General features: G+C 49.5%; 1 protein-coding gene and 1 long non-coding RNA gene across 6 annotated transcripts; one reads left to right on the forward strand and one right to left on the reverse strand.

Moving 5' to 3' along the window:
• The first annotated feature begins 1100 nt into the window (after positions 1–1100).
• On the forward strand, positions 1101–24903 carry PTPN6 (protein tyrosine phosphatase non-receptor type 6). 5 transcript variants are annotated; one of them, XM_073311932.2, is made up of 18 exons: positions 1101–1231; positions 1483–1586; positions 1984–2200; positions 7261–7383; positions 7712–7901; positions 11526–11748; positions 12872–12988; positions 13113–13226; positions 13628–13724; positions 14186–14265; positions 14378–14527; positions 14711–14842; positions 15308–15462; positions 22587–22654; positions 23269–23420; positions 23642–23739; positions 23898–24034; positions 24411–24903. In XM_073311932.2, exons 4-17 carry the CDS (start codon positions 7323–7325, stop codon positions 24019–24021), a joined length of 1761 nt encoding a protein of 586 aa, XP_073168033.1. In that variant the 5' UTR covers positions 1101–1231; positions 1483–1586; positions 1984–2200; positions 7261–7322; the 3' UTR covers positions 24022–24034; positions 24411–24903. The 5 variants fall into 5 exon arrangements, with proteins under 5 accessions (XP_073168033.1, XP_073168009.1, XP_073168027.1 ...); XM_073311908.2 differs by lacking the exon at positions 1984–2200 and having other exon boundaries at positions 1102–1231; positions 7707–7901; XM_073311926.2 differs by lacking the exon at positions 1984–2200 and having other exon boundaries at positions 1102–1231.
• On the reverse strand, positions 9407–14809 carry LOC140898346 (uncharacterized). The gene is made up of 2 exons (XR_012154968.2): positions 14629–14809; positions 9407–12979 (listed from the first exon to the last, which is right to left on the reverse strand). It is a non-coding gene; the product is annotated as an uncharacterized LOC140898346 (long non-coding RNA).
• Positions 24904–25188: the final 285 nt, after the last annotated feature.

Consider the following 25188-nt stretch of genomic DNA (forward strand, 5'->3'; position numbering starts at 1 on the left):
CAATGGTTCTGTCTAGTTTAGGAAAATAGGTTGTGTTTAAAAATGTGGTAGCAGAGATGATTTAACTAATGTGTTTACACACTAGGTGTGTTTAACACTGTTAGCGGGATCCTAGGGTTGACCACCACAAGGTAACATGTTTTTAAAGGTGTTAAACTGTGTCTTCTTAAAAGATAGTGTTTAACAATGTATAAGTTAAAAGATGTTGGCTAAAGTATTCTTAAACACAATTTCTTCTTCTAGTCTAGATAGGGCCAATGTGTGACAAAGACCCAAAATGAGGGGCACAATATATTATTGATGCAGGAAATTTAAGAAGCTGCACAATTCTTGAGTGTAAAGGCCTCTATAACTCAGGGTTGGTCTACAGTAGAAAATTAGACTGACCCAGCTACATCGCTCAGGGATGTGAAACCCCTGACTGATGTAGTTAAGCTGACCCAAGTCCCTGTATAGGCAGCACTAGATTGATGGAAGAATTCTTCTGTTACCCTAGGTACCACCTGTCGGGGAGGTGGATTTACTGCAGTAATGGGAGAACCCCTCCCATGGCTGTAGTAAGGGTCCACACTGAAGAGGCTGATAAAAGGGACCTGTGGTGGGAGAAATAGATAGACCTGTAGCATTTAAAGTGTAGACATAGCCTCAGCCTCATGATTCTGCATTTCTGATGTCATTAATTTTCAACAATAAAAGTGAGGGAACACCACATTTGTGGAGAATGTAGGTACTCTGGGATTTGAATGAGGGGCATTTGACTGATGTGACTGCAGGGCAGGAATGAAGGCCAATGGCAGAGCTGTGTGGGAACCCCAGGACTGGAATAGGAGATGAGCTGCAGGACAAGACTGAGGGGCATTGACAGAGCTGTGTGGGGAGCCTAGGACTGGAAGGGCCGGGAGCTGTGGCTCAGGTGGCAGCTTCCAGGTGACCAAGTTTTATTTGCTTTTGCGTTCTCTGTGATTCTATTACCAGTCCTCCAGTGAGGGCGTAGACTTAGTGGGGCGGAGGCAGGGAGAATAGGTAGTTCCTCCCTTGCTCACCTGCCCACCCCCTCCGATTGGGTGTCCCCTCCCCCAGCAGCCTATCTATTTATTAACTTCGGCTCAGGGAGAGATTTGCAAGTGGTGAGACAGAAGCCCTTTGTCCTGGGCCCGGTTGCCTGATCTCAGGCTTCTTCCTTCTCCCTCTGCCCCATGTTCGGGGGGAAATATTAGGGCTGGAGAGAGAGGTAAGTGGCATTCAGAGCCTTAATGACTGGATTAGACGCACATGAGTCAGGGGACTCTTACCAGCCCTGATCTAGGAATGTCAGGTCTGTTAAACATCTTGTCCCAGGCCCCATAAAATTAGCCATGCTTTCCCTCTGGGTGCTACCCCCACTCCATGGGTCTGTAACAATCTTCAGTCCTGCACCCCCTTCCCAGGAAATTCTTCCTGTCTCCTTGGTATCTTCAGTATTGTTTATCTCCTTTTTACTAGGATCCTCTGGCTGAGAGCTGCAGTACTCCATCCCCTTGAGCCTCTCTTATTTCTTCCTTCTCTGTGGGGATCCCTGTGGCTGGGGACCTGATGCCATCCTGTGGGTGAGTGTATTTTTCCAGGGGGTGTCTTGGCTTTAGGGTCTGATCAAAGGAGCCTGTGGTGGGAGAAATAGATAAGTGAGAGGCAGACATGGGGAAAGTGAAGACCATAGAGGGAGTGGGCAAGGAGGCTATAAGGGAGCAGGAGTGATGGGATTCAGCAGGGCTGTACTGGGGGGGTCAGTACTGCTCACCCTAGCAAAAGTAAAGGCTTATTTGCACTCAAGCACAGATGGGGAAGGGACTGGCCCATGTCCCATGGCAAGTCAAAGGCCGAGCCATGAATAGAACCCCTGAGGCCAGGCCTCTCCCCACTCTAAACCATTAGCCCTGCTCCCCTTCTGGAGCTGGGAATTGAACCCAGGAGTTCTGACACTCACCAGAAGTGTTTGTTATGCAGATTCCAGCAGACAGCACTGCAGGACGGCACCTTCAGAAAGCTTCCTATACCGCCAAAAGGGCTGGCAGCTGAATTGTTTTGAAATGGCCACTGAAATTCTGAATTCTGCAGAAGGGTCTGGATTCCACAGTGTCACAAGAGTCATGGAGCCCAGCACCAGCCCAGCCCTCTCCACCATGGCTTGAGCCACTTGTCCCTGACTGACATCTAAGCCATGGTCAGTACCCAAGGAATTGAAGTCCTTAGCACTGTAGAATTGTCAGTGAGAATGGAATGAGGACCTTTAATGAGGTCTCTCTTTTCCCTCCCTGCCCCCATGCCCATGGTACAAGAACACAGGGGCATAGCTCCAATGCTTATTCTTCCCATGCTTATTGTATAAGTAGGGGCATAGCGAGCAGATCGAGGGACGTGATCGTCCCCCTCTATTCGACATTGGTGAGGCCTCATCTGGAGTACTGTGTCCAGTTTTGGGCCCCACAGTACAAGAAGGATGTGGATAAATTGGAGAGAGTCCAGCGAAGGGCAACAAAAATGATTAGGGGTCTGGAACACATGACTTATGAGGAGAGGCTGAGGGAACTGGGATTGTTTAGTCTGCAGAAGAGAAGAATGAGGGAGGATTTGATAGCTGCTTTCAACTACCTGAGAGGTGGTTCCAGAGAGGATGGATCTAGACTATTCTCAGTGGTAGAAGAGGACAGGACAAGGAGTAATGGTCTCAAGTTGCAGTGGGGGAGGATAAGGTTGGATATTAGGAAAAACTTCTTCACTAGGAGGGTGGTGAAACACTGGAATGCATTACCTAGGGAGGTGGTAGAATCTCCTTACTTAGAAGTTTTTAAGGTCAGTCTTGACAAAGCCCTGGCTGGGATGATTTAATTGGGGATTGGTCCTGCTTTGAGCAGGGGGTTGGACTAGATGACCTCCTGAGGTCCCTTCCAACCCTGATATTCTATGATTCCCGTCTGTCTTCCACGCTCTCTTTTCTCCTCTGGAGGAGGGACCAGGCAGAGCACTAACATAGCAACTGCTAGATCTGGTCTGTCTAGTCCAATCTCCTGTCTCTGACCACAAAGTGGCCACAGCCAATTACTTCAGATGAATGTGAAGAAAAGCCATTGGTTTATTGTGCAATAACTTGTTTCCAGGAGAAGTTTCTTCCTTAGTTAGTGGTTGGGTTATGTTCGGAAGCAGGAGACATACTATCCCTCTGTTTTTTCTTATCTAATGTAAATGTGGATGTTCTTGTTATCCATCTAAATGTCCAATCTTTTTATGAATCCTGCTAAGCCCATGGTATCAGAGAGACAAGGTGGGCAAGGTAGTATCTTTTATTGGACTAACTTCTGTTGCTGAGGGAGGCAGGCTTTTGAGCCACACAGAGTGCTTCTTCAGGGCCTCACCAACAGAAGTTGGTCCAATAAAAGATAACTACTTCACCTGCCTTGTTGCTCTAATATCCTGGGACTGACATGGCTACAACTACACTGCATACAAGCCCTTGGTATGGCAGTTTGCAGTGCTGAATTCCACAGACTAATAACACGTATTTAAAAAACAGATTCCTTGTTGATACATTTTTACATTACATTACATTAGCTGCCTTTCAATGTCACTGACAGTCCCCTTGCTCATATGTTATGAGAAACAGTGCATAGGAGTGCCTGATTCACCTTCACTATCCAAGTCGGTATTATTAGACAGACAGCATAGTCAGGTGGAGTCAGGAGACCTGGTTTCTGTTCCAGGCTCTGTCACTGACTTGCAAAGTTTCCAGGAGCAAGTCACTTTCCTCTCTGTGCTTCTTCACCTCTCACTCTTTGGCCTGGTTTACCCTTAAAAATTAGCTCAGCCTAGCTATGTTGCTCAGGCAGGGGTGTGAACATTTTTTCACCCTGGGCACCATAGTTATGTTGTAAGCGCCAGAATAGACATGGCTAGGTTGAGAGAAGGATTCTTCTGTTCACCTATTTACTGCTCTTAGGCCTGGTCAACCAAATTTCCAAGTGTAGGTATAACTATGTTGCTCAGGGGTGTAAAAAATCCACCCGCTTGAGCGATACAGTTAAATCAACCTAATCTCCAGTGTAGACAGTGCTAGGTCCCCCAGAGAATTCTCCCGCCAACCTAGCTACCGCCTCTCTGGGAGGTGGAGTACGTACGCTGACAGGAGAGCTACCTCCTGTTGGCATAGGTAGTGTCTTCGCTGAAGCGCTACAGTGGCTCAGCTGCACCACTGCAGCATTTTAAGACAGATGAATTTACTACACTGACAAAAAAAATCCTTCTGTCACTGTAGGAAGTGACAGCTGCAGCCTTTGTTTTGTCTATTTAGACTGTAGGCTCTTTGAGGCAGAGGCTATCTCTGTGTCTAATATGAATGCATTGCCTAGCACAATGCTGACAGTCTTCAGTTGCTTTCTTTGATGGCTACTGCCCGTTAAGCAAATGTTTCATTGAACCTCCACAAGGACACCCAGGTTCCAGTTAATTTAGAATCCAGTAAGATGTAGGATGACAGAATTTCAGCTCTTACCCCATGCTACTTGCTTTTCTTAGCAGCCTCTTGCGAGGGCCTTTAATAAAAGTTTTTTGAAAGCTACTTCAGCCAGTTTTCCTTAATCCACTATTTTATTGATAAATTCAAGGAATTATAATAGATGTTCCTTTGCAGAAGCTGTGATGCTTGTCCCTGTTTGTTATGTTCACACAGAGGGTTGGTTTATAATGCTATTTTTAATCATCGTTTCAGCCAATTTTCCTGGTACATAAGTAAGACTCTCTAGTCTATAATTCCCATGGTCACTCTTAGTGCCTTTTTTCAAGGATTGGTACATTTGCTACCCTCCAGTATAGTTGCTGATTTTAATGAGAGTGCATATTCTTGTTAGCAGCTCATCTGGTGAGTTTTATTTTTGCCCAAGTGCCTATTGCTGTTTAACTCCTTATTCTGATACCCTTGTGACAATCAGACTTTATCTCTGTGATCTAAACCTGCCCCTGCTACAGTGGAGCTGTAATTTCTGCCTACTCTTTACTGGACAATGATGCTTTTGAATCATTGACATCTCTAACAAGATGTCTTTGTCTAACCTGAGTGCTCCTTAGCACCTATTGGCTGCTGCCCAGTCCTAGTTGAAACAGTTCCATAAACTTTATTTTTCTGTGCCGGTAATCTAGTTCTACCTTGACTAAGTTGCTGACCATTCTTTGTATAAATTCTCTCCCTCCCCCTGCCCCCCATCAAATTCCTGTGCCTGTTAAATGTAAATCCCTCTTCTTAACATTAGTTCGTAGCCATATATTGAGATTCTGAAGTTCCCCTGACCTAACTGGTCTTTTGTATGGAACTGGAAGCATTTCAGAGCTGCAAAGCCCCTGGAACTAAGCATTCTTTCTAGCAATCTAAATTTAGCTTCCAGGACTTCTCTCCTACACTTCCCCGTGTCATCAGTTTCAGAGTGTACCACAGGCTCCTCCTTAGCCACCACTAGTAGTCTGTCTAGATGTGTAGGATCTGCCACCTTTGTAGCTGAACAGTTTTTATAGTCACCAGTTATCAATAGTCTAATGATCAAATCTCCACAAAACACTCAGCCTGTGTACATCTCACATCTATATCCCCATCTCCTGGAGCACCCTTCTTGTGGTGAGGAGGAAAGACCAACCTCCTCTATCTCTGTTGGAAGATGGATCCCATCTCTTTGACCCCCTAGTTCTCCACTTCTGCCCCTCAAATGGAGTCTTGGGAAAGTCAGTTCTGAAGTGGGACTGCTCTGTAACATCCCTATATGCTATAGCTATGAATATTTCTCTCTGCATCTCCAGTTTAGCTACTTTGGCCTTAATATGCTGTATGTGGACTCTGCAGGCCCCATGTTGCGTGCACCAGGTGATGCATATGCAATTTGGTTGTGTAGGTATATGTGCTGCATTCTGAACAGTAACCTGGGTAGCCCCAACCCTGGCTGATCCACTGATGCTCTTTATCTCTGAGGCACATCCCAAAAGGACGGTCAAGGGCAGGGAGAACAAGGAAGGATGGTCTTGTGGTTAGAGCACTGGACTGAAATTTGGGAGACCTGGGGTCAATTGCCTGGCTCTGCCTCAGTCTCTTTGGGCAAGTCACTTCATCTACCCTGTGCCTCAGTTCCCCATCTGTAAAATGGGAATAATACTTCCCTACCTTGCAAGAGTGTTGGGAGGGTACTTTCTTTCAAGCTCAGCTAGATAGTTCAGAATAGCTGAGTATAGTCTCAGCTGCTTTCCGACCTCCATGGAGTGGTTTACCTGGTGCCAACAGACATTGTGGGTTGGGACTAATTGCACCACTGCAGCTGCTGGGCCAGCATTTGCGGTCTGCATTGGCCGTGGCAGCTGTGCAGTGACCCTGTACAAGTTGCTATGATCTGCTCTGCACCATTGCAAGAAGCTGTGTGTATTTGGTGTAAGTCTGTTACTGACATGTTGGTGGGGAAGGGAGTTACAAAGCCCAAATGCGTGAGTGTAGACAGAGCCACAGACGAGGTCACCAAAGTAACCCCACTGTGGGTAGGCAGGGAACACACCAAGAATAACTGAGAAGAAAAAGGGAGGGGGGAAAAAAGCCAAAAGGAGAAGCAGAAGTTTGTGCAAAGCAGCTCAGGGCTGAGGAGCTGATGGCTCAGCTACGCTTCCTGTTCCCTGAGTTGTGCGCTATCTGAGCCACGCACTTGCCTTGCTTCTGTTTGTGCCCTGCCACAGGGAGAGAGTGAGTGAGAAGGGAAGGCAGAGTCAGAGAGAGGAAGATGGACTGAGAGAGGGGGACACTGGAGAGGTAGATGGCCAGAGTAACGCATCGGGAACTCAGCATTAGGGAGTCGAGCAGAGACAGCAGACGCTTACTTCCCTTTTCTTGCCAGCGTTAAAAGCGCCTTTCTTTACGTTTTTCAAGTTCCTTTGATTGTAGCTACCCAGCCCCTTGGCTGCTCTCCCTCGACGATGGTGAGGTAAGAGCGGTGCTGAGAAGGGGGTGGGGGTGGGACAGGTGTTGGGGAATCATCTCACTTGCTCTGCTCCCTCCCCCCCCCCAGTACAGTCCTTTTCTGGGGATGGGCTGGGATCATATCCCAGGGGTGTGTGACAGAGGACCTTCCCAGGCCATCTGTTCTATGACCCCCTCAAGGGTTGGGATCCTTTTCGGGGGACCACTCTGCTCACTGTATGAACCCCTCATAGAGATATGGCTGTATACCCTCTGTCTGACACCATTCACTCTTTTCTACTCTCCCCTAGGTGGTTCCACCGGGACCTGAGTGGACTGCAAGCTGAGGCCTTACTCAAGGGACGAGGAGTTCATGGAAGCTTCTTGGCTAGACCCAGTCGAAAGAATCAGGGAGATTTCTCCCTCTCTGTCAGGTGGGTAACTCAGACGCCATCCTGCCACATTGTCGCCATCCCAGGGATATGTGGATGCTTTGCTCTCTGCTTCTTCCCCTGTTTACCAATACCATCCCCAGGATATATAAGAGGCTGTGTTTTCCAGCCCCATCGCTCCCTCCCTTCATCCTGCCCTCTGCCCAAAAGATACCCGAGTGGCATCATTGTCTGACCCACCCTCCATCCCTACTTCCTGGCCCCATTGCCCCTGCAGTCCGTCCTGGAAGGGACTTTACTTTCCCTTCCCCTTTTCCTGACCCTCTCCTGTACTTCACCAGACTCCTCTCTGCCTCTTCCCTCAGGGTAGGTGATCAAGTGACCCACATTCGTATCCAGAACACCGGGGATTATTATGATCTCTATGGAGGGGAGAAGTTTGCCACGCTGTCTGAACTGGTGGAGTACTACACACAGCAGCAGGGTTCACTACAGGATAAAGATGGGACTGTAATAGACCTGAGGTATCCACTGAATTGTTCCGATCCCACTACAGAGAGGTATGGAGTAAGCAGAGCAACTATGAGTCTTTTACTGAGGGGCTAATGCCCAACTCCACAGCCTCGCCCTGCACATCTGGAGACTGAGGGGCTAGTCCCGTGGTATGCCCCTCTTCACCCCCCTGAACACAGTTTTGGTACCAGACTGTCTGGGACTGAAAGCATAGCCCAGCCCCAACTCCAGAACTAACTAACTATAAAATGCCCCCCCTCTCCGCTCCTTTGCACGCAAGTCTGTGAAATTTCAATGTGGGCCCTGCTTATATTTGGCAACTTTGACTTCCGCTGTCTCATCGGTTTTGCTATTTAAATCTTGTTGCTAAAAGTGAAAATTGTGATGCTAGTTACAAGAAGAGGCCTCAGTCCAGTGTATGACCCAATGCCCCTCAGTCCTGCCCTGCAGCCCCCATGCTATTCCAGTGCTGGCCTCTCCACACAGCTCTGCCAATGCCCCTCACTCCTGCCCTGGAGCCGCCTGCTATTCCAGTCCTGGGCTCCCCACACAGCTCTGCCAATGCCCCTCAGTCTTGCCCTGCAGCCTCCTGCTATTCCAGGCTGGGCTCCCCACACAGCTCTGACTCTGCCCCTCAGTTCTGCCCTGCAACCCCCACTGCTATTCCAGTGCTGGGCATCCTGCTGATGGACCTCTCAGTCCATGCTATTCCAGTCCCCACTTAGTCTCCCTCCCCTCCCCTATTTGCATGTGTCTTTGGCACTGTGTTCCTAAATCAAATCAGGTGGTTTGCACTGTGTTGTGCTCTCAGCCCCCTGGCGGTGGGTAGCTGTTCCACAGCGGTGCCCCTCGCCCTGGGGCAGGGTTGTGGTCCTGTGTGGGGCGCAGCACGTGTGTCCCTCAGCGTTTTCTCTGCTCCAGTCAGGGCCGTTGGCTTGGGCTGGGGCTCTGCAGCTTCCTCCCTTACTATTGCGGTTGGAAACTTCTCTCCCCCCAGCTCTTACGAAAGCTCCTTTTCTCACTCTCTCCCTGAGAGATTTTCCATCACGTGTCTTCCCTGAGCTGGGCCACAGGGGGATTAACTATTTCCTCTCTGCAGAGGGGGAGAATAGAGGCCCAGCCCTGCAGTGAGACAGGGCAAAAAGAGCCCCTCGCCCCGGCAGGAAGGGCTGCCTGCCTCCAGCCCCCCCCCCAGAACCCCAGGCTGGGAGGAGCCTGCCCTAGGTATCTGAAGACAGGCCAGCTCTTGTAAGGCATAATGAGGCTTTCTTCATTGCCTGGCCCCATTCACGTGATCAAGGTCAGGGTGAAAGAGGGTTTATATATCACTGTTATGTGACAGCCAAGGTCCACAGCCATTTACTTCAATGTTAGTGGGTGTGTAAATCACAAACTGAACCTCGATGGCTTGCTAATCACATAGCCATTTCTTCCTCTCCAAACAGCTCCCTCTGCCCCTAAGCTGACATGCAAAATGATCAGCCGGTCGCGTGTGCTTTTACTAAGTCACCACAGCCCGATGCTCAGACAAAGAAGAAATGTTGGGAATCGCTTTGGTTTGTGAGTAGTTTTATGAATCTGTTCAAGGTAGAAACAACCACTGGTTCACAAGGTAGTTACAGCAACCACTGAAGCACAGCCTGGACTTCAGAACAGGAGCATGAAATTGCCACAGCACTGATTAAATGTGAAAGAGGAGGTGAGGAGCTCATTGTCATATCAAACATGCCTGGGAACAGTGGCCTCAGGAAGAGGATTTGAAGTAAAACCAACTGCTTCTGAAAGAAAATTTGACAAATTCAAATAAGAAAACACAAACAACCCCAGCTCACAACAGCTGAGGAAGTCCTTCTAGCTGGATGGTCGAGAGGAGCAGATCAAGGAACTCCAATCTGACTGGGAACATCAAGAGGAAATTGCTGATGATGGGACCCTGTACAGAGGATTTTGTGTCGTAATACAACGCAGCATGAAGTGAGAAGTACTGATCATAATCCATGGCCTCCAGCTGGGTACTAAGAATGCAAAAGAGAGTTGGAGGTTACCTTGTCCAGCCACACAAGAATGCTGCCACAAAGGTAATAAAATTTAAATAAGATACCTCTGTGAATAGAGGAAGCCAAATACAAAGGGACGGCTGACATCACGAGATACATGATCACCCTGGGTCTAGGGTAGATCTAGCTCTACTATAACTAATAAGAACCTCTTATTAGTGAGCAAGTACTCAGCTTCTTAGAAGATTGAGCTGTTGCAGACCATGCTGAGTAGAAGGGAATAACCATTATGAAGCACTGAGCACACCAGGGGATTCCAGATGTGTTAGTAGCAGAGAATGGCCCACAATTCACAAGTGGCTCATTTCTGCTCTCCGCATTAATGTATCAGTTCTGCACTGCATGCCACGCCCTTACGTGCACTCAAATGTAGTCATTTAGCAGAAGTGTTGGTACAAACAGCAAAGAACTCGAGAATCAAAATTAAAAAGGGTCGTGGCAGATTCACAGAATCCCTATTTAGTTTTATGAGTCTATCACAACTCACCTCACAGGCTTTCTTAGAGTCCCCAGTTCAGAGACCCATGGGCAGCAGGACACAAACCTTAGTGTCACCAGCTAATAGACTTCCTTAGCCAGAGACCAGTGACCCTGGAGTGCTTACCAAAGAGCAAGAAACTGCACTAGAAGAAAATTGACAAGAATGCTGGAGTCACCCCATTGCAAGTGGGAGAGAATGTTAATTCCAAACAGGAAGGGGCTGGAAACCTTGTCAACAGCTGCACCACTCACCGAGAGGTTGTGTCATAGCCTCTCCTGAGGGTCAGTCTTACAGGAGGAACAGAAGACATGTAGACAAACCCAAGGAGTTTCCATTGGCGCTCTGTATCTAGTGGACACGTAGAATGCTACTGAGAAGGCTTGTGCAATGGGAGAAGTAACACATGTGCCTAGTGACTGACAATGAAAACTACCAAGAGTAGTGAACACAGACAGACCTACCTCAATGGCCAAAGAGATCCCTGCCAAAGGACCTGTTCTGGGAACAGGAAGTGGCTGTGTGATCTGAAAGCCATCAAGCTTCAGAGATGACACATGTCCAATCAGAGTCAGAATAACCTTCTCCTTTGTCAGGGGATGCAGGTTATTTACCCAGATCAGGCAATTTAGACATCCCATCTGTGTGTGTGTGATATTAAACTGGCTGTACTGGTTGGGCATTTGTATTGTTTCATTTGATTTTCCAAATAAAGGGGGAATTGTAACTGTAGCTACTTACATCACTGGATACTGACCCCGGCTGTGCCCTGCAGTTAGTCACTGGGTAGTGACCCCTGCTTTGTTCTGGGCCAGAACATACAGCTCTTAACATCTCTCTACCCCCACAGCGTCTCACAGTTATTAAACCTGTCTTCCACTTAGCTTTCCTTGGGCTCCCTGCCCCTGGCTCACCTGTCCCTTCTGTCCCAGGCCCCATCCACCTTGGCGCTCCTCAGGTATTGTCCCTCCTGGCTTCGCTCAGCCACAGGCACCTTCCACTCATCTCCCCTCTAACTCTTGTTCCCTCCACTTCTTTCCCTCATCGCCATGTGCCCCAGGTCCTGTCCCTCACTTGGCTTCCCTCTGGCCCCTCCTCCCCCCGCTCTTGTCTGACCGTGTCCCATTTTCTCCCAGGTGGTACCATGGGCATCTATCTGGCCCAGCAGCTGAGTCTCTTCTCCAGTCCAAGGCCATCCCTTGGACTTTCCTGGTGCGTGAGAGCCTCAGCAAACCTGGTGACTTTGTCCTGTCTGTCCTGACTGACCAACTTAAAGCTGGGCCTGAGGCCCCACCAACTGGGGCTGCTGGCACCCCTGCGGCACGGCTTAAGGTCACCCATGTCAAGATCATGTGTGAGGTGAGAGGGATGGGGCAGGGTGCAGGGAAGGGAGCAAGCAGAGTGAGGAAAGGAAACATTTATCTGTGGCAGCTGTTTGATCTATTCTATCAACAGGAAGATATGGAAACTGCTGGAATGTTTTTGTATCCAATAATGTATATGAAATCCATGCTAAGGGCTGGGCTGCCTACTGTCGGGTTCCTTAGTCCTTGCCTGGTCTGACCAGTGGCTGCATGGGATTGTTGATTTTGCTGCATCCAGGATGAGGGAGGAGTCTAGTGCAGACACAAGTGGCAGGAAGACCGGAAGGGAGCTTGGTAGCAATGGGAGCTCCTACATTGGAGGGAGCAGAGATGTGCAGAGCCTCAAAGGCCAGCGTAAGGTGCTGGCCTGTGAGATTGAAGGAGAGGAGAATCTGGAGACTGAACCAGGCAGTTATGCACCTGGGACAGGGAACAAAGTGTGACACGGAGGCCAAAGAGGAAGACAGCGGAGAGAAGAAAGGTCAGTTGTTTCTGGTCTCCTTGGCTCTGTGGGGTTCTTCAAACTTCATAGGGAGTTCCAGAAATGAACTACTGAGCTGTGATGAGAAGCTGAGGAGCTACAAGCAGGAGAGGAGACCTTGTTGAGGTCCCTAAGCCTAGCCTGATCAACCCACACATTTACTAGGTCTTCTCTCACTCCATACCATAATCCTGCTTTGAGGATGCTTTGAGCAGGGGATTGGACTAGGTGACTTTCTGAGGTCTCTTCCAACCCTAATCTTCTATGATTCTAACATGGGTGGGTTTGGGACAGTGGAGAGTGTATGCAGGTGAATTATGGGGAAACAAAACAACTGACCTTAAACAAGAAATGGGGGGAAGTTGACTTCTCTGGGTTTCCATGCAGCAGGACACCTAGGGTCAGCTCACCAACTTACAAGTTTGATGTCATCAGAACAAGCTCTCAGTTGTCCATCATGCCAGGAGGGTGTGACACATACCACATGAGATGCAGCGCTTCAAACTCAACAGGGCAAGACCTACCCAGGGCTTCATGTCCCAGTGTAACAATCTCCTGTGGCACTGGTTGTAAGATATACCATGGGAAGCAGTGGGTCCATTAGGGGATGTGAATAACACAGCTTAACTCTCTCCAGAATGGGAGATACACAGTTGGAGGTGCTGAGATGTTTGACAGCTTGGCAGACCTAGTGGAGCATTTCAAGAAGACTGGAATTGAGGAGGTGTCCGGATCCTACGTGTACCTGAAACAGGTAAATGGGGTCCTTGTGTCAGGAGTAGTTTTGGAGGCTTCATCCTCTGTCCCTGTCTACAGCATGTGTCCAGCTCCGTTCTATCCCTCTTGCTCACCAAACCTTTCCCTTCTTCCTTACCCAGCCCTATTATGCCACCAGAGTGAACGCAGCTGACATTGAGAACAGAGTGCATGAACTAAACAAGCAGAGCCTGGCTGAGGAAACAGCCAAGGCTGGATTCTGGGAGGAGTTTGATGTAAGTGATTGTGTTGGAACTGTCTCCATGTCCTTCTGGGAAACCCTGCTCCCAATCTCATTCTCTTTCCCTTCTCCATTAATGGATTAATCTCTATGTAATGTCATCTCTGTACCTGGCCCCTATTACCACAGAATCTGAGCATCTCACGCTCTTCAATTAATTTATCATCCCCATACCCCTGTGAGCTAGGGCAGGGTATTAGCCCCATTTTGCGGCTGGGGAACTGAGACTCAGGAAGGCTGTGCAGAGCAGGGAAGTGAACCCAGCTCTCACGAGCCTCCTAGGCTACTGCCCTAGCTACTGGACAATCTTTACTCTGTGTGCTCCCATTCCCCTCAGTGCTCCCCCCACAATCACAGCAGGTTGCTCTGCCGTAACGATTACCCTTCCCCTTTCAGAGCCTGCAGAAACAGGAGGCCAAGCACCTGTATGATCGGCATGAGGGGCAGAGACCTGAGAACAAGGGAAAGAACCGGTATAAGAACATCTTGCCCTGTGAGTCCTGCCCTCCCATCAGGAAAAGATCAAGGGGCTGCATGTTCTTGCCTGAGCGGGAAGGCTTGCCACACAGAGCCCTGCCTAAAGTTACCCCAGAGGAAGTCTCAACCTGGCTGGGGTTTATTTGCCGTCCCGTGGGGATGAGCTACAAGGGGCCCCTGACTGGGTATTTAAGGCCATAAAGGATTTAGTGAGAGATATTGCCTCCTCTGCATGGCCTTGTGGGGGTGTGTGTGCGCACATCTGGATAGACGGGCTCATTGGGTTGATCCGGCTCAGAGGGTAAGTGCGGGGCACTGGGTTACATGGGCTTCTTGGTCTGATCTAGTATGAGGGATGGTGGGGAAACAGGGTTTGATGGGCCCATTGGATTGACCTGGAGTATAGAGAGTGGGCTACATGTGGGACCAAAGTCTGAATACCTCACTGTTGTGTTAACCCCTTCCTTGCCTCCCTAGTTGATCATTCTCGAGTCATCCTACAAGGCAGGGACCCAAATATCCCCGGAGCAGATTATATCAATGCCAACTACATCAAGGTGAGCCTCCAGAAATGCTGCCATGTCTTGAGGAGGGGGGGCAGGGAAAGGGGCACTGGACTCCTGGTTCCTGTAACCCCTGTCCTTCCCTTGTCCATTTGCCCCTCTGTAGAACCAGCTGATCAGCCCAGATGAATTCACCAAGACATACATCGCCAGCCAGGGCTGCTTGGATGCCACCGTCAACGACTTCTGGCAGATGGTGTGGCAGGAAAAATCTCGCATCATTGTGATGACCACCCGGGAGGTGGAGAAAGGGAGGGTACGTGTCTCAGAGGGCCTGCTGCCATGTCTCGCACCCATCCTTCCTCCTTTCTCCCTCCCCCTTCCTTCCCCCCCCCACCCCGCCACTCACCACTTTACCTTTTCCTTTCTCCCTAGGGCTTTTTCTTCTCTGTTAGCCTCCTTGTTTTAGTCTTCACCTTTTCTTCTTGTTTCCTCACAGAACAAGTGCGTCCCCTACTGGCCAGAGGAGGGCAGCACGAAAGAGTATGGTCCCTATATTGTGGAGAATATTGGAGAACATGATGCCCTAGAATACAAACTCCGACAGCTCTCTCTCTCACCAGTTGACAACGTGAGTACCACGCTTCTGAGCATTAATTGTTCCTGGGACTTTAACTGTGGCTAAGCCTTCAAGGTTGGGAATTTGTAACTGTGGCATTTCAGGTAACATTAGGCAAAGGGAAATGGGACCTGTAACTTCTACCTTCCTGGTTCCAGTCTGGTCCCTGATTTGGGAGATGTGGGAGACTGGCAGGCTCGAGGATCAGGGCGTGGAGCATGGGCGCCTTCACCTCTAGGTCCCTGTTCCAGTCCAGCCCTCCAGTCCAGCTGGAGGGCTTCATTGACCTATTGTTTCCCTCTCTCTGTCATTTGTTGTTTGGAAACTAAGTTGGCCTGTTCTCAGTCTGGAGGTTAGTGGGCAGAGACCCTCAGTCCCTTTGTCATGCAGGATGGGAACCTAAGGGATTGAGGGACATGGGGAGGATGGGGTGGAACTGGGCACAACCTACCATGTGTGCGTTTTGTTGCCCCCTAGTGTAAGGCTGTGAGAGAGATATGGCAGTACCAGTACCTGAGCTGGCCAGACCACGGAGTCCCCAGTGAGCCTGGAGGGGTGCTCAGCTTCCTGGACCAAATCAACCAGAAACAAGAGAGCATCCCTGAGGCTGGGCCCATAGTGGTGCATTGCAGGTGGGTGTGGGGCAGTGCCTGCTTGTTTCAATGTTCCTGCTGCTGTGCTACAGGGAGTGGGTTGGGTGACTCTACAGGGGGCAGTCTCCCCAGACGCCACACTCTGCAGGGGTCATAGTGCTGCTGGAGGTGGCCTCTGTAAATTGAACACCCTGATTGCTCACAGTCATGAAAGATCGTGTCTGTTCCCTGTGACTCTCGAGTGAATCCCTTTGTTCTGGCAAATCCCAGTGCTGGCTCTTCCATTCCACCTCCCTAGAATCACAGAATATCAGGGTTGGAAGGGACCTCTGAAGGTCATCTAGTCCAACCCCCTGCTCAAAGCAGGACCAATCCTCAACTAAATCTTCCCAGCCATGGCTTTCTCAAGCCTGACCTTAAAAACTTCTAAAGAAGGAGATTCCGCCATCTCCCTAGGTAACGCATTCCAGTGCTTCACCACCGTCCTAGTTAAAAAGTTTTTCCTAACATCCAACCTAAACCTCCCCCACTGCAACTTGAGACCATTACTCCTTGTTCTGTCATCTGCCACCACTGAGAATAGTCTAGATCCACCCTCTTTGGAACCCTCCTTCAGGTAGTTGAAAGCAGCTATCAAATCCCCCCTCATTCGTCTCTTCTGCAGACTAAACAATCCCAATTCCCTCAGCCTCTCCTCACGAGTAATGTGCTCCAGCCCTCTAATACTTTTTGTTGGCCTCCGCTGGACCCTTTCCAATTTTTCCACATCCTTCTTGTAGTGTGGGGCCCAAAACTGGACACAGTACTCCAGGTGAGGCTTCACCAATGTCGAATAGAGGGGAATGATCATGTCCCTCAATCTGCTGGCTATGCTCCTACTTATATAGCTCAAAATGCCGTTAGCCTTGGCAACAAGGGCATACTGTTGACTCAAATCCAGCTTCTCGTCCACTGTAACCCCTAGGTCCTTATCTGCAGAACTGCTGCCTAGCCGCTCGGTCTGTAGCAGTGCATGGGATTCTTCCGTCCTAAATGCAGGACTCTGCACTTGTCCTTGTTGAACCTCATCAGATTTCTTTTGGCCCAATCCTCTAATTTGTCTAGGTCCCTCTGTATCCCATCCCTACCCTGCCGCGTATCTGCCACTCCTCCCAGTTTATGTCACCTGCAAACTTGCTGAGGGTGCAATCCTTGCCATCCTCCAGATCATTAATGAAGATATTGAACAAAACCGGCCCCAGGACCGACCCTTGGGGCACTCCGCTTGATACTGGCTGCCAACTAGACATGGAGCCATTGATCAGTACATGTTGAGCCCGACAATCTAGCCAGCTTTCTATCCACCTTAGAGTCCATTCATCCAGCCCATACTTCTTTAACTTGCTGGCCATATCAAAAGGTTTGCTAAAGTTAAGGAATAAAATGTCCACTGCTTTCCCCTCATCCACAGAGCCAGTTATCTCATCATAGAAGGCAATTAGGTTAGTCAGGCATGACTTGCCCTTGATGAATCCATGCTGACTGTTCCTGATCACTTTCATAGAATCATAGAATATCAGGGTTGGAAGGGACCCCAGAAGGTCATCTAGTCCAACCCCCTGCTCGAAGCAGGACCAATTCCCAGTTAAATCATCCCAGCCAGGGCTTTGTCAAGCCTGACCTTAAAAACCTCTAAGGAAGGAGAGTCTACCACCTCCCTAGGTAACGCATTCCAGTGTTTCACCACCCTCATAGTGAAAAAGTTTTTCCTAATATCCAATCTAAACCTCCCCCCCTGCAACTTGAGACCATTACACCTCGTTCTGTCATCTGCTACCATTGAGAACAGTCTAGAGCCATCCTCTTTGGAACCCCCTTTCAGGTAGTTGAAAGCAGCTATCAAATCCCCCCTCATTCTTCTCTTCTGCAGACTAAACAATCCCAGCTCCCTCAGCCTCTCCTCATAAGTCATGTGTTCTAGACCCCTAATCATTTTTGTTGCCCTTCGCTGGATTCTCTCCAATTTATCCACATCCTTCTTGTAGTGTGGGGCCCAAAACTGGACACAGTACTCCAGATGAGGCCTCACCAATGTCGAATAGAGGGGAACGATCACGTCCCTCGATCTGCTCGCTATACCCCTACTTATACATCCCAAAATGCCATTGGCCTTCTTGGCAACAAGGGCACACTGCTGACTCATATCCAGCTTCTCATCTACTGTCACCCCTAGGTCCTTTTCCGCAGAACTGCTGCCTAGCCATTCGGCCCCTAGTCTGTAGCGGTGCATTGGATTCTTCCGTCCTAAGTGTAGGACCCTGCACTTATCCTTATTGAACCTCATCAGATTTCTTTTGGCCCAATCCTCCAATTTGTCTAGGTCCCTCTGTATCCTATCCCTGCCCTCCAGCATATCTACCACTCCCCCTAGTTTAGTATCAAATGCAAATTTGCTGATAGTGCAATCCACACCATCCTCCAGATCATTTATGAAGATATTGAACAAAACCGGCCCCAAGACCGACCCTTGGGGCACTCCACTTGACACCGGCTGCCAATTAGACATAGAGCCATTGATCACTACCCATTGAGCCCGACAATCTAGCCAGCTTTCTACCCACCTTATAGTGCATTCATCCAGCCCATACTTCCTTAACTTGCTGACAAGAATACTGTGGGAGACCGTGTCAAAAGCTTTGCTAAAGTCAAGAAACAATACATCCACTGCTTTCCCTTCATCCACAGAACCAGTAATCTCATCATAAAAGGCGATTAGATTAGTCAGGCATGACCTTCCCTTGGTGAATCCATGCTGGCTGTTCCTGATCACTTTCCTCTCATGCAAGTGCTTCAGGATTGATTCTTTGAGGACCTGCTCCATGATTTTTCCAGGGACTGAGGTGAGGCTGACTGGCCTGTAGTTCCCAGGATCCTCCTCCTTCCCTTTTTTAAAGATTGGCACTACATTAGCCTTTTCCAGACTTCCCTCGTTTGCCACGAGTTTTCAAAGATAATGGCCAATGGCTCTGCAATCACAGCCGCCAATTCCTTCAGCACTCTCGGATGCAACTCCTCCGGCCCCACGGATTTGTGCACGTCCAGCTTTTCTAAATAGTCCCTAACCACCTCTATCTCCACAGAGGGCTGGCCATCTCTTCCCCATTTTGTGATACCCAGCGCAGCAGTCTGGGAGCTGACCTTGTTAGTGAATACAGAGGCAAAAAAAGCATTGAGTACATTAGCTTTTTCCACATCCTCTGTCACTAGGTTGCCTCCCTCATTCAGTAAGGTGCCCACACTTTCCTTGGCTTTCTTCTTGTTGCCAACATACCTGAAGAAACCCTTCTTGTTACTCTTGACATCTCTTGCTAGCTGCAGCTCCAGGTACGATTTGGCCCTCCTGATATCATTCCTACATGCCCGAGCAATATTTTTATACTCTTCCCTGGTCATATGTCCAACCTTCCACTTCTTGTAAGCTTCTTTTTTATGTTTAAGATCCGCTAGGATTTCACCATTAAGCCAAGCTGGTTGCCTGCCATATTTACTATTCTTTCGACTCATCGGGATGGTTTGTTCCTGTAACCTCAACAGGGATTCCTTGAAATACAGCCAGCTCTCCTGGACTCCTTTCCCCTTCATGTTAGTCCCCCAGGGGATCCTACCCATCCGTTCCCTGAGGGAGTCGAAGTCTGCTTTCCTGAAGTCCAGGGTCCGTATCCTGCTGCTTACCTTTCTTCCCTGCGTCAGGATCCTGAACTCAACCAACTCATGGTCACTGCCTCCCAGATTCCCATCCACTTTTGCTTCCCCCACTAATTCTACCCGGTTTGTGAGCAGCAGGTCAAGAAAAGCGCCCCCCGTAGTTGGCTCCTCTAGCACTTGCGCCAGGAAATTGTCCCCTACGCTTTCCAAAAACTTCCTGGATTGTCTATGCACTGCTGTATTGCTCTCCCAGCAGATATCAGGAAAATTAAAGTCACCCATGAGAATCAGGGCATGCGATCTAGTAGCTTCCGTGAGCTGCCGGAAGAAAGCCTCATCTACCTCATCCCCCTGGTCCGGTGGTCTATAACAGACTCCCACCACTACATCACTCTTGTTGCACACACTTCTAAACTTAATCCAGAGACACTCAGGTTTTTCAACAGTTTCGTACCGGAGCTCTGAGCAGTCATACTGCTCCCTTACATACAGTGCTACTCCCCCACCTTTTCTGCCCTGCCTGTCCTTCCTGAACAGTTTATAACCATCCATGACAGTACTCCAGTCATGTGAGTTATCCCACCAAGTCTCTGTTATTCCAATCACGTCATAGTTCCTTGACATCACCAGGACCTCCAGTTCTCCCTGCTTGTTTCCAAGGCTTTGTGCATTCGTATATAAGCACTTGAGATAACCTGCTGATCGCCCCTCATTCCCAGTATGAGGCAGGAGCCCTCCCCTCACAGACATTCCTGCCTGTGCTTCCTCCCGGTATCCCGCTTTCCCACTTACCTCAGGGCTTTGGTCTCCTTCCCCCGGTGAACCTAGTTTAAAGCCCTCCTCACTAGGTTAGCCAGCCTGCTGGCAAAGATGCTCTTCCCTCTCTTCGTAAGATGGAGCCCGTCTCTGCCCAGCATTCCTCCTTCATGGAACACCATCCCATGGTCAAAGAATCCAAAGCCTTCTCTCCGACACCACCTGTGTAGCCATTCGTTGACTTCGACGATTCGACGGTCCCTACCCAGGCCTTTTCCTTCCACGGGAAGGATGGACGAGAACACCACTTGTGCCTCCAACTCCTTTATCCTTCTTCCCAGAGCCACGTAGTCTGCAGTGATCCGCTCAAGGTCATTCTTGGCAGTATCATTGGTGGCCACGTGGAGAAGCAGGAAGGGGTAGCGATCCGAGGGCTTGATGAGTCTCAGCAGTCTCTCCGTCACATCGCGAATCCTAGCCCCTGGCAAGCAGCAGACTTCTCGGTTTTCCCGGTCAAGGCGGCAGATAGATGACTCAGTCCCCCGGAGGAGAGAGTCCTCTCCTCTAAGTGCATCAGAATTGATTTATTGAGGACCTGCTCCATGATTTTTCCAGGGACTGAGGTGAGGCTGACTGGCCTGTAGTTTCCAGGATCCTCCTCCTTCCCTTTTTTAAAGATGGGCACTACATTAGCCTTTTTCCAGTCATTCGGGACCTTCCCCGATCGCCATGAGTTTTCAAAGATAATGGCCAATGGCTCTGCAATCACATCCGCCAACTCTTTTAGTACTCTTGGATGCAGCACATCCGGCCCCATGGACTTGTGCTTGTCCAGCTTTTCTAAATAATCCTGAACCACTTCTTTCTCCACAGAGGGCTGGTCACCTCCTCCCCATGCTGTGCTGCCTAGTGCAGTAGTCTGGGAGCTGGCCTTGTTCGGGAAGACAGAGGCAAAAAATGCACTGAGTACATTAGCTTTTTCCACATGCCTATCACTAGGTTACCTCCCCATTCAGTAGGGGGCCCACACTTGCCTTGACCACCTTCGTGTTGCCAACATACCTGTAGAAACCCTTCTTGTTACTCTTAACATCCCTTGCTAGCTGCAACTCCAAGTGTGATTTGGCCTTCCTGATTTCACTCCTGCATGTCTGAGCAATATTTTTATACTCCTCCCTGGTCATTTGTCCAATCTTCCACTTCTTGTAAACTTCTTTTTTGTGCTTAAGATCAGCAGGGACTTCACTGTTAAGCCAAGCTGGTCGCCTGCCATATTTACTATTCTTTCTACACATCGGGATGGTTTGTTCCTGTAACCTCAATAAGGATTCTTTAAAATACAGCCAGCTCTCCTGGACTCCTTTCCCCCTCATGTTATGCTCCCAGGGAATCTTGCCCATCAGTTTCCTGAGGGAGTCAAAGTCTGCTTTTCTGAAGTCCAGGGTCCGTATTCTGCTGCTCTCCTTTCTTCCTTATGTCAGGATCCTGAACTCGACCATCTCACGGTCACTGCCTCCCAGGTTCCCATCCACTTTTGCTTCCCCTACTAATTCTTTCCTGTTTGTGAGCAGCAGGTCAAGAAGAGCTCTACCCCTACTTGGTTCCTTCAGCACTTGCACCAGGAAATTGTCCCCTACATTTTCCAAAAACTTCCTGGATTGTCTGTGCACTGCCGTATTGCTCTCCCAGCAGATATCAGGGTGATTGAACTCCCCCATGAGAACCAGGGCCTGTGATCTAGTAACTTCCTTTAGTTGTCGGATGAAAGCCTCGTCCACCTCATCCCCTTGGTCCGGTGGTCTATAGCAGACTCCCACCACAACATCACCCTTGTTGCTCACACTTCTAAACTTAATCCAGAGACACTCCCTTACATACAATGGAACTCTCCCACCTTTTCTGCCCTGCCTCTCCTTCCTGAACAATTTATATCCATCCATGACAGTACTCCACTCATGTGAGTTATCCCACCAAGTCTCTATTATTCCAGTCACATCATAATTCCTTGACTGTGCCAGGACTTCCAGTTCTCCTTGCTTGTTTCCCAGGCTTCTTGCATTTGTGTATAGGCACTTGAGATAACTTGCTGTTTGTCCTGCTTTCTCAGTATGAGGCAGGAGCCCTCCACTCTTGCGCTCTCCTGCTCGTGCTTCCTCCCGGTATATCACTTCTCCACTTACCTCAGGGCTTTGGTCTCCTTCCCCCGGTGAACCTAATTTAAAGCCCTCCTCACTAGGTTAGCCAGCCTGCTTGCGAAGATGCTCTTCCCTCTCTTCATTAGTTGGAGCCTGTCTCTGCCTAGCACTCCTCCTTCTTGGAACACCATCCCATGGTCAAAGAATCCAAAGCCTTCTCTCCAACACCACCTGCATAGCCATTCGTTGACTTCCACAATTTCATGGTCTCTACTCAGGCCTTTTCCATCCACAGGGAGGATGGACAATAACACCACTTGTGCCTCAAACTCCTTTATCCTTCTTCCCAGAGCCACTTAGTCTGCAGTGATCTGCTCAAATCCACCCCAAGATCAGGCTGGAGATCCCATTCTCCTTTCCTGTCCTAATCTCTTGAGCAGTGTTTGTGTGCTGCTGCTAAACAATGCCACGCCACACCCCAGAGGTAGCTGTATTGTAGCAGTGGGTGCAGGACAGCCTGGGAAACCCTTGGAGTTGCTGCCAGTGGTAATGCCATCTCCTGACTTCAGCTTGTGCCCTTCTGTGCAGTGCTGGGATTGGCCGCACCGGAACTATCATCGTCATCGATATGATAGTGGAGACGATCTCCACCAAGGGTAAGCTTTTCCCATGCCTGTGCTTTACCTGCAGGGCTCTGCCCCATGGCCAGTCTTCTCTGCCAGCTGGGTCCTAAAGGCCACTTCACTAGCTGGGAAATATCAGGCATGTGAGTGTGAGAAAGCGGTTCCCTGAATATCTCAGGGCCTTAATGGCAGGGGAAGGTGACCACACCCCTTTGACACAGATCCCACCCTTGGGCCGGGGTGAGAAGGAGTGCAGAGGGCTGTCACTGGGGATTGTAACTGACCCATTGGTGGAAGTCTGGCAATGCCTGCTGTCTGTCTGTCCCCGGATAGTAGTTGGATCTCTGGTGCTCTCATTTGTGGATATAACTGCCCAGTCAGTGGAGCACTAGTGTTGCCCAGGGATTGGCACTCCCACTTGGTAGACTTAGAGGCAGGCAGGCAAGGGAGGGGGAGTAGCTCAGGGCTGAAGGTACCAGTGTCTCCTTCCATCCTGGGGAGGGGGAACCTGCTGGGACTAAGTTCGTCTAGGATTTTGTCTGGTGACCTCACAGGCTGGGGATAGGTGTATGGTGAGGAACTCATTGCAGCAGCCTCCAGCCCATAACTGCCTCTTTGCACCCTGTCCCCCAATGCACCATCTCCAGGGCTGGATTGCGACATAGACATCCAGAAGACCATCCAGATGGTAAGGGCTCAGCGCTCAGGAATGGTGCAGACTGAGGCCCAGTATAAATTCATCTACATGGCCATCTGCCAGTTCATAGAGACCACCAAGAAGAAGCTGGATGTTATGCAGGTGAGAGTGGGGATGCCACGCACTCAGTCCCAGGAGATGCTGTGCTGCCAGAGGTGCTGTCTGTAATAGCCTGATCATGCCCCATTTCCTCATGTCCTAGCTTGGCATAAGGGGCCAGGAGGCAGCTGCCCTTTGTCCCCTGCCGTGCCCCATTACCCCACACCCCAGTGCTGTGCTCTGTCCCGTTCTCCAGTCCTCTCTTGTCTCGTTTTCTCATGCAGTCTCAGAAGGGGAGATCCAAAGAGTCTGAATATGGGAACATTGCGTACCCACCTGCGCTGAAGAACCAACATGCCAAGGCCTCCCGAAAGTCCTCTAAGTAAGAGCTGTGGCAAATCAGGAGTCCCCACCCTCCTGGGCGTTAGCTGTGCCCTTCCCTACTGCCCCCACCATCACCCGACCTCCCCACCATTCTGTCGCTGCCCTCCTGGCTCTCCATGCCCAGCTCACCTCTCCAACATTCTCACTGTCTCACAGGCAGAAGGAGGAACCAACAGTCTATGAAAACTTAGAGAACACCAGAGGAAAGAAAGAGGAGAGAGTGCGGAAGCAGCGCTCGTCTGAGAAGGAGAAACTGAAGGGCTCGCTTAAGAAAAAATAATCTCCCACTACAGGTGCGACTGGGGTCTGGGCTGGGATCATATTCCTGGCGAGTGGGGGGTCGTTCTTTTCTCTAGGTGCCCCAATAAGATCTTCACGTGCAGACCCATCTGACTCTATGGCCTTCTTTATGCACGTGTTTTGCCAGGATAGCTGTACTGGCAGAGCCCCCTAATTGACACAGCGTAGAAGGAGTGTTTCTGTCAGGGAGTAGCACCATGCCACTGAAGGACATTTGCTGTGTCAACAGAAACCCTCTTTTGTCAGCATCTCACATCTAGGTGGGGGTTTTGCCATACCCCCGGACCAACACAGGTATGCCAACAACTTTGTAGTGTAGACCTGCGCTCTGGCAGTACTTTTCATCTGCTGTTTTCTCTCTCTTTCCAGCTCCCCTCAGTTACAGAAGACACCTTGTCCTAGGTCAAAGTGACTGGGATCGCCTTGCTGTCCCTGCACACTCAGTCCAGTAGGCACGTCCGATCTGTTCTGCTTTAAGATACTTTTTAACTGTCAGATAAATAATATCCTCTTTAATTTTCTCTGGCCCCTAACGGTTCAGGCTCATCTCCAGCTCTGTTTGTCCTTCGCAAGCTCCTCTTATGGGAAACAGGCCCCCACAGGGGTTAACCTCAATACCAGCATAAGACTAGCTGCTCCTGCTAAGTCAGCTGTTGTTTGATGCTGGCCCTTTAAACACCTGCTGCTTAACCCCTTTCAACTCTCCCTTGATCAAAGGGAAAATTATCTCCATGCCCACCGCCTGTGCCACCATCTCCTCAGCCTTGCGGGTCCACTCGCTTCCTTGTGGTGCTGTAAATATTCATGGATTTGACATGTTGGTTTTGCTTTCCTTTGTAATTAAACCAGGATTTTTGTCTTATTCTTTTATTCTCTCGTGTTTTCAAAGTTTTCAGCAAAAATTGGGTTTTGTTTTTTAAAATACTATTTTTATTTGTTTTTAAGCCACAGACTTAGCGCAGGGAGTGGAACAGTTGGTTTCCTTGCTTCTGCCTGGGCCTAGTGCATGAACCTGTTAGCAGGTTCTTTTCATATGCCCAAGTGTCATTGCCTTAGGGAGAATTGCCAGTGTGCCAGTACTCTGTCACACCAGGTAGTCCATTGACCTGGGAATGGATTGGAACCAATGCTTGAGTGGTGAAAGGCG

This window comes from Lepidochelys kempii, chromosome 1 (assembly GCF_965140285.1).
Source record: "Lepidochelys kempii isolate rLepKem1 chromosome 1, rLepKem1.hap1, whole genome shotgun sequence".
Classification (NCBI taxonomy): domain Eukaryota; kingdom Metazoa; phylum Chordata; order Testudines; family Cheloniidae; genus Lepidochelys; species Lepidochelys kempii.